General features: G+C 35.6%; 1 protein-coding gene across 1 annotated transcript in view; it reads left to right on the top strand.

Annotated features, from left to right (window-relative positions):
• Positions 1-13,351, top strand: part of IL6ST (interleukin 6 signal transducer) — a 49,170-nt gene that overhangs the window by 14,123 nt on the left and 21,696 nt on the right. Inside the window, 5 exon segments of the mRNA XM_036845694.1 lie at positions 110-188; positions 5,829-6,134; positions 7,035-7,155; positions 11,034-11,200; positions 11,745-11,899. Coding sequence (XP_036701589.1) covers positions 125-188; positions 5,829-6,134; positions 7,035-7,155; positions 11,034-11,200; positions 11,745-11,899 — 813 coding nt within the window. The 5' untranslated portion in view covers positions 110-124.

Below are 13,351 nucleotides of genomic sequence, written 5' to 3'. Positions count from 1 at the left end.
GAAAACAGCTATACAGTGGAAACAAAAGAGCTTTAGAAATTGTGTCTGAATTTATTATGTGTAGTAAGAGTAAAAATATTTAAAATAATATTACATGTGTCTTTTACAGAAATATCTATGCAAGATGTTGACGTTGCAAACTTGGATAGTGCAAGCCTTGTTTATTTCCCTCACCACTGAATCTGTAGGTAAGGTTCATGAAATATCCTACCTCCCAACCCCACAAATTAGGTTTGTGTATTTTTGTATAATTACATAATTAAGCTTATGTTGAATAATTAAATAATTATGCTTATATATTTATTCTTTCTAGGATCATTATTGAGAGAATGATGTTGTCTTAAAAATGAATTTAAGAAGTAAAAATACTCTTGATAAATTATAATTTGTATAATTTGAGTTGAAACACTCAATTACTCAGTAATCCTAAATCCTGTTTAGCTATACTAACAGTAACTTTAACGTAGAGAAGGAAAAAAGAGGTTTTTTTGTTTGTTTTTATAAATAAAGAAATAGGAAATTTGTTAACTTTTAGCACTTCCCTCCTTAACCTTCACTCCAAAGGTGTCACTGAGCAGCAGTGTGATTGTGATAACAGAATGAAGAGGTCGCCTAGAGCAGTACTGCTCATACTAGGCCACAGCCTGTCTGAGAACTGGTGGTTATTGGTCCACAGCGAGATGAGTACAGAAATTAAGAGTAAATGTTTAGAAACTCTTTTAACAATTTGACATAGCCGTGACATCCAAGCATGTGATCAGTGGACTTGTCCCATTGAACATTAATATAAAACAAAAGTATAAGTTTGTGAAAGATTGGGAGAAGAAAACCTAAACTGATCCTTCACCACAGATAGTTTGAGAAGCACTGCTCTAAGTCAAACCCTCTTCAAGTTCAAGAATGCAGCCTCTTTTTAAACAGTTGAAATGATATAAACCTTATGTTGAAATTTTTCCTTATTTAAGTCTTTCCTTAGTCTTGAACCCAAATTTTCTTCCTTGTAAGTTTTTCTCATTAATCCTAGAAATCCTTCTGTAGTAGGCCCACTTTCCTTTCCCATGTTCAACTCTTCAAGTATTGAAGGACTGCTTTCCTGTGTCTATAACCCCTCTCTTCCCCAAACTAAATTTACCTAATTATCCTAATTATTCTTTTATAGGACTTGGCTTCCAATCTATATGTGCTGATTACCCTCCTGACTCTTCTCTTAGTTTCCCATATCACATTTAAAATATAATACCATCCCACCTCTCCTACTTACCGACTATGAAACTTTAGCCAGTCACTTAATCTATGTCTGTTTCCTGATCTGTAAGATGGGGATAATAACGGTCCCTAACTCCTAGGGTTATTGTGAGAATTAAATGAGTTAATACACAGAAGGCATTTGGGCAGTGCCTGGCCCATAGTAAGAATTATAAAAAGGATAGTAATAATATATTTATTATTTTATATATTTATTATTTTATTATTATTATTGAATAAAATGCACTTAAGAAAAAAATAAATGTATCAGAACTAGACATGGTCTGAGTATAGTGATTTTATTACTTACTTTGATCTGAACATCATTTTTATTAAAGCAACATAGTTTTTTGCCCACTAAGATACACCATAGTTTCATGTTAAGCTACCTACCAGTCAGTGAAAATTCTCACATCTTTTTTTTTTTAATTTGATTTATTTTGGGCTACGTTGGGTGTTTGTTGCTGCACGTGGGCTTTCTCTAGTTGCAGCAAGCGGGGACTACTCTTTGTTGCAGTGTGTGGGCTTCTCATTGCAGTGGCTTCTCTTGTTGCGGAGCATGGGCTCTAGGCACACAGGCTTCAGTAGCTGTGGCACACAGGCTCAGTAGTTGCGGCTCGTGGGCTCTAGAGCGCAGGCTCAGTAGTTGTGGCGCACGGGCTTAGTTGCTCTGCGGCATGTGGGATCTTCCCAGACCAGGGCTCGAACCTGTGTCCCGTGCATTGGCAGGCGGATTCTTAACCACGGTGCCACCAGGGAAGCCCTCTCAGATCATTTTCACATGAGTTACCTTTTAAGCCATTTCTCCCTCACTCTATTTATTTCTTATCAACCTAAATAGATAATTTTCTCTCTTGCAAAATCCATTAGCCTATCAGTCTAATCTTTCAACATAATTTTGAATCCTAATGTTATCATCCAAATTGTTGGCAATCCATTATAGTCTTGTCCTTTGCTGATTTGATAAATGTGTGTGTGTGTCTGTCTCTCTGTCTCTCTCTCTGTTTTCCCCCAAGTTGTTGATAAAAATGTTGAAAATAACAGGACTATATTATCTATTGCTGCCACACAGATTACTCTAAAACTTCATGCCTTAAAATGACATTACTTATTATTTCTCATGGTTTATGTGGGTCAGGAATACAGACAGGCACAGTCAGACTGATTCTTCTTTGCTCTGATGTCTGGGGCCTCAGCTAAAATATTCAAAGATTGGGGGCTGGAATCATCTGAAGGCTCATTTACTTATATGTCTGGTGTTGATGCTGGCTGTAGACTGAGGGCTTTGCTGGGGCTCTTGGCCAGAACACCACACATGGTCTCTCCACGTGCCCTTGGCTTCCTTGCATGTGGCTGGGTTCCAAGGGCAAATGTCCCAAGAGAAAAAGAGAGCTAGTCAGAAGTTGTATTTTTTTGATGATCTAGCCTTGGAAGTCACTTAGCACACTCTGTTGGCTGGAGCAGGCATAAGCACCCTTACAGATCTGAGGACAGGAGGGGAATACAGACCCCATTTCTTTGTAGAAGGAGTATCAGTCACTTTGTAAGATGAGCATGTGCAATGGGATACATATATAGGTATGACCTTCTTTGGAAAATACAGTCTGCCCCAAGGACTGAGGGCAGGCACTTCAGCATACTACTTAAGTCTCTCTCTCATTGACATTTTTAGTCAGTGATTTTTTTATGTATGAGTAATCGACCAATTAAAAATCTATTAGTTTGAAGCTATGAAATTTCTGTTTTTGTAGACCAAGAATAGCTAAATATCAGCAGTTTCATAATGTTCATTCTAATATCTGTTTTGTTTTTGTTTTGTTTTTTTAAATAAATTTATTTATTTTATTTATTTTATTTTTGACCTCGTTGGGTCTTCGTTGCGCGCGGGCTTTCTCTAGATGCAGCAAGCAGGGGCTACTCTTCATTGCGGTGCATGGGCTTCTCATTGTGGTGGCTTCTCTTGTTGTGGAGCACGGGCTCTAAGGTGCACGGGCTTCAGTAGTTGTGGCGCATGGGCTCTAGAGCGCAGGCTCAGTAGTTGTGGTGCATGGGCTTAGTTGCTTCTCGACATGTGGGATCTTCCTGGACTAGGGCTCGAACCCGTGTCCCCTGCAGTGGCAGGCGGATTCTTAACCACTGCACCACAAGGAAAGCCCCTAATATCTGTTATAGTATATTCTAATCCACAGTTCTTCATCTTGTCTACATGAATATCCCAACTAACTTTATTAAATACCTTTATTTAAATTAAAATACTCTCTTTTTAAAATTTGATCTCAAATAGCCTAGTAGTCCTATAAAAATGGGTTTAGTTTGGTATGGGGTGGTTTCAGTGAGCCTGTGTTTCACTTTGAAAACTGGAACATTTGCCCATTTCTAGTATTTCTCTTATTCTATGTGGTTAAACATTGTTATTTAGTCTCTGGTTATGTCTTAACATTCTTTAGTACTCTGAAGTATATTTCATAGGTACTGTTCCCTCTAAATATTATAGAGAAAGCAAAACAGGAGGGATTTTACTAAGGAATAAAGTAAGGTCAAGGGAGTTTTAAGGACTGGCTCAGTATCACAAGGTAACTTTTTAGTATGCCACAAGATAGAAATTTAGAGTAGTTTGTGCACTGGGACTTGCCATAGACATGTATAAATAATGGCAAGGTCATGTAAATAGGCCACATCATAGGTTTTGAAACAAAGAAATAAACATTCTGACTCTGGGCCTTATGGGTTTTATGAGAGATATGGATAAGAAGATAATTGTTTAGCTTTTAAAGTAGTTTTATCCTTTGTGCAGTCTAACTTGGGACCAAGTTGGGAATTGGAAGAATCTGCCTGATACTTGAGGTTGACTCGGTAAAAGTATCTCAGTGTTCTCTATAAAATAAAGGGTTGAAGTAAATGATCTCCAAGGTTTTTCTCAGTTTCGTAATTCTCTGATTCTGTATGTCTTTTACCTTAACTGCTAGAACCAGTCACCTCTAAGAGACCCTTCCAGACCCCATCAATGTGACTAGATTACTTGTCTCTGGAGAGTAGTAGTAATGATGATAGGCTACCATTTATTGGAGGCCTGTTGAATACCAGGCATTGTAGTAGGTTCTTTACATAACTAATTTCTAATCTCAAAAATCTTTTCAAGATAGCCATTATTAGGGAGGGTGGGAGGGAGGGAGACGCAAGAGGGAAGAGATATGAGAACATATGTATATGTATAACTGATTCACTTTGTTATAAAGCAGAAACTAACACACCATTGTAAAGCAATTATACTCCAATAAAGATGTTAAAAATAAATAAATAAATTAAAATAAATTAAAAAAAAAAAGATAGCCATTATTAACCTCATTTTCCAAGTGAAGAAATTGAAGCTCAGAACTTCAAATCCCATTGGTAAATGGGATTCACCAGAGAAAGCTGCCTTAAGTTTCTAGACAGTGAGAATAGAGAAAGAGAATAGAATCATGCCAAATATTTGAGAATTTTATTTTGATCATAATAGATAGCCATTAAATAATTTAAAATAGGGAAATGGCATATTCATTTTTGAACAGTAACTCTGGCAGCTGTATGTAAGATAAACTAGAAGGAGGTCAGACTGTGGTATAATATGATGGCCTATAAGCACCAGCAGCCAAAATAGGGTTGATGAGAAGAGGTTGATATACATACTAAGAATACAGAAGACTCAGGGGAGGAGGCTAATTAGAGAGAGGGGACTACAAGGTTATCCTGCCTAGATGGCTGGATGGGAGTGGTGTTGTTAGCAGAGGTAGAGAATAAGAATAAGAGAGAATAAATTTGGAAGGGACTATGAAGCATATAGCTTTAGACATGTTCATTTTAAAGTACTTACAGAATATCTCAGGTGGATGTCTTATAAGCCATTGAAAACTTAGGAAGTTAGAGCCAGAGAGACAGGGGTTTAGATGTCATCAACATGGAGTAGGTGATAGGTGAAGCATATGGTTGTATTTTATTTTTTTATACAATTTGATTTTTTGTTTTTTAATATGAGATTTTATCCCATATACTTATTGTGAAAACCAATGTATTTGGCCATCTTATTCTAGTCTTTCTGTTTTTTACTGCTCCCTTGCTCTTTCCTTTTTGTCTGATTTTGATATATGAACAATGTAGACTATCTTTCCATGCCCCCATTCGTGCCTCCAAAGGAATTCAGGACTGGCGAAGAGCAGAGACCACTGCCTGTCTTCTGGAGAGTCTAATTTAGACGCTGGGTCTGAATCAAGGAACAGGATTGGGGGCAGAGCAAATATGAATCATGCTGCAGCAAACTGTTTCCTAAACAAAGTTAAAATATATAAAAAGGGCTGAAGCTTGCCATAGGTTTTTTTTTTTTATAATCCAGTTCCATCTGCCATATAAAATTTATATATTTCTTTTACAAATTTAGACATTAAATTCTGATCATATTAAGTTTTCACAGTTTTCACAGTTTTCTTCTTTTTTGTGTCTTTAGAGATATTTTAATGAAGATTGAGGAACTGCATTGATACAGAATATCATTTTGTACCAGAAAAATTCAGTCCATTTTTATATTTTCTGTTATTGTTCCTTTTCAGGAGAACTTCTAGATCCATGTGGTCATATCCACCCTGAATCTTCAGTTGTACAACTTGGTTCTAATTTCACAGCAGTTTGTGTGCTAAAGGAAAAATGTATGGATTATTTTCATGTGAATGCTAATTACATTTTCTGGAAAACAAACCATGTTATTGTTCCTTTTGAACAATATACTGTCATAAACAGAACAGCATCTAGTGTCACGTTTACAGATATATCTTTATTAAATATTCAACTCACTTGCAACATTCGTACATTTGGACAGATTGATCAGAATGTTTATGGAATCAGAATAATTTCAGGCCGTAAGTGTTCTACTTTTTTCTTATTTCAGACTTTGTCATTACTGTTGAATTACAACTTTAATGTCTGTTGTCTGTTGGTCTTTATGAAATGCAGAAACTGTCAGCTCTGTGAGTTTTGGACATTTTTTTTTTCAATGAGCTTAGAAGTAGAACTGCATTTGCATTACAAATGTACAAAAAACCTAAAGAGTAACACAAGTTTATATTTTTCCTGAAAGCCAAGTATCTGTCAGTTTCTCTGAAAATTATTTTGACATTAGACACTCCCAAAAATGGTGAATTGAAATCTGTGACTGTAGTTCATAGTAAGTTTTCAATTTCCCTTAGTTGCTGAGAAAATGCAGTGTAAAGCAACTACCTGAAGAAGGTGAATAAATACTGGAGAGAGTCCTTCTTCCGTGGTGAGGGCAAATAGTAAACTTAGTATGATCCAAGAATGGATACCAAATTGTGGATCACCTAAAAACTGTAATTGTGGCATTTGCTTTTCCTCCAGCAGAGTTTGGGAAGGCAATAGGAAGAGAAATATAAATGAATCATTTTTGCTTCTATTTAATTGCCTCTTCCTAACATTCAAATATTATTTTAAAATATATTTAATGGAGAAGTCAGTTGATAATGCTATCCAGCTATAAATGAAAGTTGATTTGTGTAGAAAATTAATTTGAAACATACCTATTAATGATAATTATGATAGAAAATGTATGTTACTATCTAAAAGATTTGAATTTAAATAGAAAAGAAATTAATTTTTTAGTCACCAGTCTTTCATTATGTCCTTTTTTCTTGGGTTTGTTTTTTTTCTAATTTAGGTTGTTTTAAATGTCTAGAGTAGTATATAAATTGCATGTTATTTGTGAATATAAAGCTTTTTGAAAATTGCTAATTTCTCCCTTTTAGTGCCTCCAGAAAAACCTAAAAATTTGAGTTGCATTGTGAACGAAGGAAAGAAAATGATGTGTCAGTGGGATCCTGGAAGGGAAACGCACCTGGAAACAAACTACACTTTAAAATCTGAATGGCAAGTTATTTTAAATTTGTTATGCATTGAATTTATTAAGTTAGCCTTTGGTGCTAGAATTTTTATTTTGTCAAGTAGTAATACTAAATGCAAAGTTTTAAACATTTTATTTAACTTTTTATTTTAGAACATCTGAAACATGAAAGTAGAAAGAATTGTATAAGAAATCCTCATGTGCTCATCGTCCGCTTCAATATGAATCCGCTCATGACCAGTCTTATTTTATATATTACCAACCCACCCGCCCCAGATCGTTCTAAAGAGAATCTAGACATCATATCGTCATATCCATAAAATATTTTAGTACATCTATCTAAAGATAAGGACACTTTTTTAAAAACATGACGACATACCCAAGTGAAATTGAAAATACTTTCATATTGTCACATTTTTAATCAGTGTTCAGATTTGCCTGGTTGTCTCATAGATATATGTATGTATTTTTACATTTGTTCAAGATGTAAATAATCACCATATATTGCCAATTCATATGGCTTGTCTCTCTTAGCCATAGTTTCCACCTCTCTCTCTCTTCTTTCTCTTTGCAATTCAGTTGTTAAAATAATGGTTACACATTATTTAATACATTCCTCTGTCCCTTTATTTCCTAAAACTTGCCATTAGATCTAGACTCTTAATCAGATTTGGGTTTAATTTCTTTTTCTTTTTTATTTCAAAAATAATTCATAGGAGTGATGTGTACTTCCATTAGGAACAACCACGTAATATTTGTTTTTCTTATGCTAAGTTTAAGCAATGGTTTCGGGTATTATAAAATTCCCCATTAGTTTTTTTTCAAACATAAAGAAAAGTTGAAAGAATTTTACAGTGAACGTTTATACATACTCATTACCTAGATTCTACAATTAACATTTTACCGTATTTGCTTTATTACATACCTGTTTATCTGTGCATCCTTGTCTCCATCTACCAATCTCTTTTTTTAATGCATTTCAAAGTGAGTTATAGACATTTATATACTTCACCCTTAATCATGTCAGCATTTACACCATTAATTAGATTAATTAACTAGATGTTTACAAAAACAGGAACGTTTTTGTTTTTAGGTAAAATTTATGTATCAGTATCTCTTGGGATTTCCCTGGCAGTCCAGCAGTTAGACTCCGCGCTTCCACTGCAGGGGGCGCAGGTTCGATCCCTGGTCGGGGAACTAAGATCCTGCAAGCTGCATGGTGTGGCCAAAAAAGAAAAAAGAAAATTTGTTTTTCTCTCAAGATATACTTACATATCTTAAGTTTATTATTCAGTGAGTTTTGACTAGTGCATATACATCTGTGTAACTTAAACCCCTATCAAGATATAGAACATTACTATTACACCCTCATGCCCCTTCCCAGTCAATCCCAACCACCACCCTATTTCACCACATTCCACAAGGCGACTACTTGTCTCATTTCTTCCCTATAGACTTTTGCCTGTTCCAGAATGTCATATAAATGGAATCATAAAGTATGTGCTCTTTTTGTGAAAGAATTAATGACTCAGCAGAATGGTTTTGAAATTTAACCATGTTGTTTCCCATTAGTTTTTCACTTAAAGGTTTGAGCATTCATCAGTGATCATTATTTATATATGAGGTACAAAATAATGGTATTCTATCCTTTTCTTCTTTTTTTTTTTCACCCGAAATACTTAAAGAAAGCTTTTCTCCATCAACTATTAGTTACCCTGAGGTACAGTTCATATAAGAGAAGCAAAATGGTGTTAATATTTTCCCTTTATTAACCAGTTTTATAAGTTGGTTCCGTACCATCCTCCAAAGGGGTTTTTCTCCTCATTATGGATTCATATTTAAACATATTTGATGTGTTTTAATCCATTACAGTTATTATTCTTCTTAAACTTAAATCGTCCCATCTTTGGTTAGTGGGAACTTTTCAAATTGGCTCATCCTTTTGACACAGCTTCATTAGTCTTTGATAGCTTCCTGATTTCTGAAGTGACATGATGTTCCAGGTTCATCTTAATATCAACCATTTCCTAAGTAGTCATGGTTCCAGTTAGTGTGAAGTACTATTTAGAGACTACAGTCTGGGTGTTGGGAATCTCATTGCTACTGGGTTGTTGTTTCTAGGCTTTTTCAGTGGAAAGAGCTAAGAATGTTTTTCAGATAAAATACATCATGAACTCATACTGGTGTTTCCAATTTAAAATCCAGACTATAGGTTTTTACTTAATTCATCTATCTAACATCTACATCACCTTTCTTCTATGCTGAAAAGCTTAGTTCCCAGCAACACCAACATAATTATTCATTTGCTTTATTCCACAGTAAACAAAACAGCTACAGAGTAACAATTCCAATATTAGCACCAACAATGTGATTACTAAAAAGAATTTTAAGATTGTTTTTTCTCTCACTAAGGACATAATTAAGTTACTCTTTTAGAGTTACTTGAAATAGTTCCTTTCTGTATGTTACACCACCAACTCAATACAAGAATTCATGTTTCATTTTGCTTTCGGTTTTTAAGAATTTTCTTCATTGTGTAAAATAATAAATTAACCCACACAAATTTCTAAGACAAGATGTGTTCACAGAGGTCTCTGTTCCCTGTGTCCTTTACCTTATGTCCTCCCTCCCTCCCTCTAGAGCAGGGGTCCCCAACCCCCAGGCCACGGACGGGGTCTGTGGCCTGTTAGGAGCCGGGCCGCACGGCAGGAGGTGAGCAGCAGGCAAGCGAGCGAAGCTTCATCTGTATTTACAGCTGCTCCCCTTCTCTCGCATTACTGCCTGAGCTCCGCCTCCTGTCAGATGAGCGGCAGAATTAGATTCTCATAGGAGCGCAAATCCTACTGTGAACTGCACATGTGAGGGATCTAGGTTGCGAGCTCCTTATGAGAATCTAATGCCTGATGATCTGAGGTGGAGCTGAGACGGTGATGCTAGCGCTGGGGAGTGGCTGCAAATACGGATTATCATTAGCGGAGAGGTTTGCCTGCACAGAGACCATAATAAATCAGTTGCTTGCAGACTCATATCAAAACCCTGTCAGTGAGTGGCAAGTGAAAATAAGCTCAGGGCTCCAGTTGTATAATTATTTCATTATAAATGTAATAATAATAGAAATAAAGTGCACAATAAATGTAATGTGCTTGAGTCATCCTGAAACCACCACCCCCCCACCCCCAGTTTGTGGAAAAATTGTCTTCCACGAAACTGGTCCCTGGTGCCAGAAAGGTTGGGGACCGCTGCTCTAGAAGTTTACCTGTTTTGGTTTGGTTTTGATTTATCCTTCTATTTTAAAAAATGTCAAGTATATATATAAATATTCTTAATTGATAGTAATTTAAACATATGTGAGTAAATATAGTCACATCACTTGAAATTTTCTGTGGTGATAGAAATCAGAAAGTGGTTGCCAGGGTTTGACTGGAAAGGGATTGAAGGAATTTTCTGGGGTGATAGAAATTCTTATCCCTACCCTATCACCTCCTAGCATACTGTGCTTTGAAAAAGCATACTGTGCTTAAAGAAAGACATTGCTGGTACAGTAAAGATTCTGTTTCAGGAGAGGAAAGAAACAGTACTAATATCACAGGAAATGAATAATTTTTAGAGGAAGGTCAATGGGGATAGAGCATAACGTTCTAAATGTGATATTTTCGGAGTAAAATTTTGAAAATAATTTTGTGTTTTAAGATATAGATCAAACTCAGTTTTAAAGAAAAACAGGTGAACTTTTAACAAATTTTGTTTTTAGTGTTCAACAGTTTATTCTAAACTTATTGGAATTAACTTTTTTATTCTAAGCTATAATAATCTGGGTCTCATCAAACTCTTTTCAAGTAACCTTTTTCACTCTAATTTTTTCAAATCTATTTTTAATGACTGATTCTACCATTTTTGTATTTAGGGCAACAGAGAAGTTTGATGATTGTAAAGCAAAACGTGACACCCGCACCTCATGCACTGTTGATTATTCTCCTGTGTATTTTGTCAACATTGAAGTCTGGGTAGAAGCAGAGAATGCTCTTGGGAAAGTTACCTCAGATCATATCAATTTTGATCCTGTAGATAAAGGTAGTTGTAAACCTAAATTTGAGAATTTATTAGAATACACAGTGGTTTATAAATTAGTTTTAAGTTTAATTAACGTAGAAATAAGCATTTATTTTCTTAGTGACTTTTACAAATTCACTTTATCAACAACATTAAAAATAATTTGGAAAAAGAAAAATATCCATAATCCAACACACTCACAGCTGTTTTCACTTTGACTATTATCTTCTGGTATTTGTCCAAATATCAAACATTTTATAGCATTGTAATCATAATATACATGTTCCATTTTTATTTTTTTTTTAAATTTCATATATCATAAATACTTAACTATCTTTTAATATCGGAACCTGAAAAGATTAACAAACGTAATAAGCTGACAAGGAAAAAAACTAGAGTTTCTTTAGGAGCCTTTCCTTTCCATTATAATAGTATGGCATAGCATTGCTTTTAGAGAAATTATTTCATTTGGTGAGAATAAAAGAATACTGTGAAATAAAATATAAGGAGTATATTTGACTTTGTATAAGAAGTTATAATCTATTGGATCTATTTTATTCTTCAGTGAAGCCCAATCCACCACATAATTTATCAGTCAGCAACTCAGAGGAACTGTCTAGTATTTTAAAATTGACATGGATCAACTCAAGTATTAAGAGTTTTATAAGACTGAAATATAACATTCAATATAGGACCAGAGATGCCTCAACTTGGAACCAGGTAAATTGAAAGTTACTGTTTATTCAAATAGTCTTTCTTGCAACCCACTAACCTAAAAATCCCAATCATTTTCTGAATGTCTTAAGTTTCTGGTTATGTGAAGTATTTTGCTTGACACCTCTTCTAGACCTGTATCTCAAGCAAGGACCAACAGGAAGACATCCAGATAGAAAATACAGTTTTGCTCAATACAGTAGCTTTTAAGTGAAATATGGAAGTGATGCAGGATGATAGGGAATAGCATTTTTTTTTTTTTTTAAAGATTTATTTATTGATTGATTGATTGCTATGTTGGGTCTTCGTTTCTGTGCTAGGGCTTTCTCTAGTTGCGGCAAGCGGGGGCCACTCTTCATCGCGGTGCGCGGGCCTCTCACTATCGTGGCCTCTCTTGTTGCGGAGCATAGGCTTCAGACGCGCAGGCTCAGTAGTTGTGGCTCACGGGCCCAGCTGCTCCGCGGCATATGGGATCTTCCCAGACCAGGGCTCGAACCCGTGTCCCCTGCATTGGCAGGCAGACTCTCAACCACTGCGCCACCAGGGAAGCCCGGGAATAGCATTTTTGACAAGAGGTGAAAGGACCACAAATAACAGGAAATAGATTAAGTAGAGGAGTAAAAATGAAGAGATTATGCAGATAAGGTAGAGCAGGAGTTAGCAAACGACATCTGCTGGCCAAATTCAGCCTGTCATCTGTTTTTGTAAATAAAGTTTTCTTGGAACACAGCCACACACATTTGTTTACATATGGTCTCTGACAGTTTTTGTGCTACATAGAAAGAGTTGAGTAGTTGCAACAGAGACCATCTGGCCCACAGCCTAAAATGTTTACAATCTAGCCCTTTATAGAAAGTTTGCTAACCCATGAGGAAGGGATTGTAAAACCGAAAAGGAAAAGGACAGTGTACCCAAAGATGATGCTATCAGCAAAAGAAGTACTTGGAGCTTTTCAAAAGGCTATCATCATAGCATTGAGCTCCCCATACTATTCTTTGTTGTAACTCCATTTATCACTAACAGAATGCTTTTGCTTTGTTTCTCTGGTTGCAATAATGAGCTTAGAAGGGAATTGAGCCCATGACCTTCCTACTGCTGTCCTGCATTCCACTTATCTAAAGGGCTCAGAATACAATCAGAAAAAGCAACAAACCAAAATGGATTAATGCTTCATGTTGTACATGAGGATTGTACAGAGAGGATACATACCAGAAGTCCTTCAAAATATTTTTTAATATCATAGAATCTTAATTCATTGGTACAAAAAAGACTCGACACCTATTTGGTATTCAATGTTGAAATCTCAGAGTGGTAGAAAAAACCTGTTATTTATCTGTGTCTTTATTTCCTGAAAACCAAGTTTATCTACAAAGATAGCTTTTGTTTTTCTTAATTGGGCTGGATATCTTCCTTTTGCCTATCTAGATCTACACTCTACCCTTCTCCACCCTACTCTTT

This window comes from Balaenoptera musculus, chromosome 3 (genome assembly GCF_009873245.2).
Source record: "Balaenoptera musculus isolate JJ_BM4_2016_0621 chromosome 3, mBalMus1.pri.v3, whole genome shotgun sequence".
Lineage (NCBI taxonomy): Eukaryota > Metazoa > Chordata > Mammalia > Artiodactyla > Balaenopteridae > Balaenoptera > Balaenoptera musculus.
The sequence above is the reverse complement of the archived record's forward strand: the minus strand, read 5'-3'. Positions and strand labels throughout refer to the sequence as shown.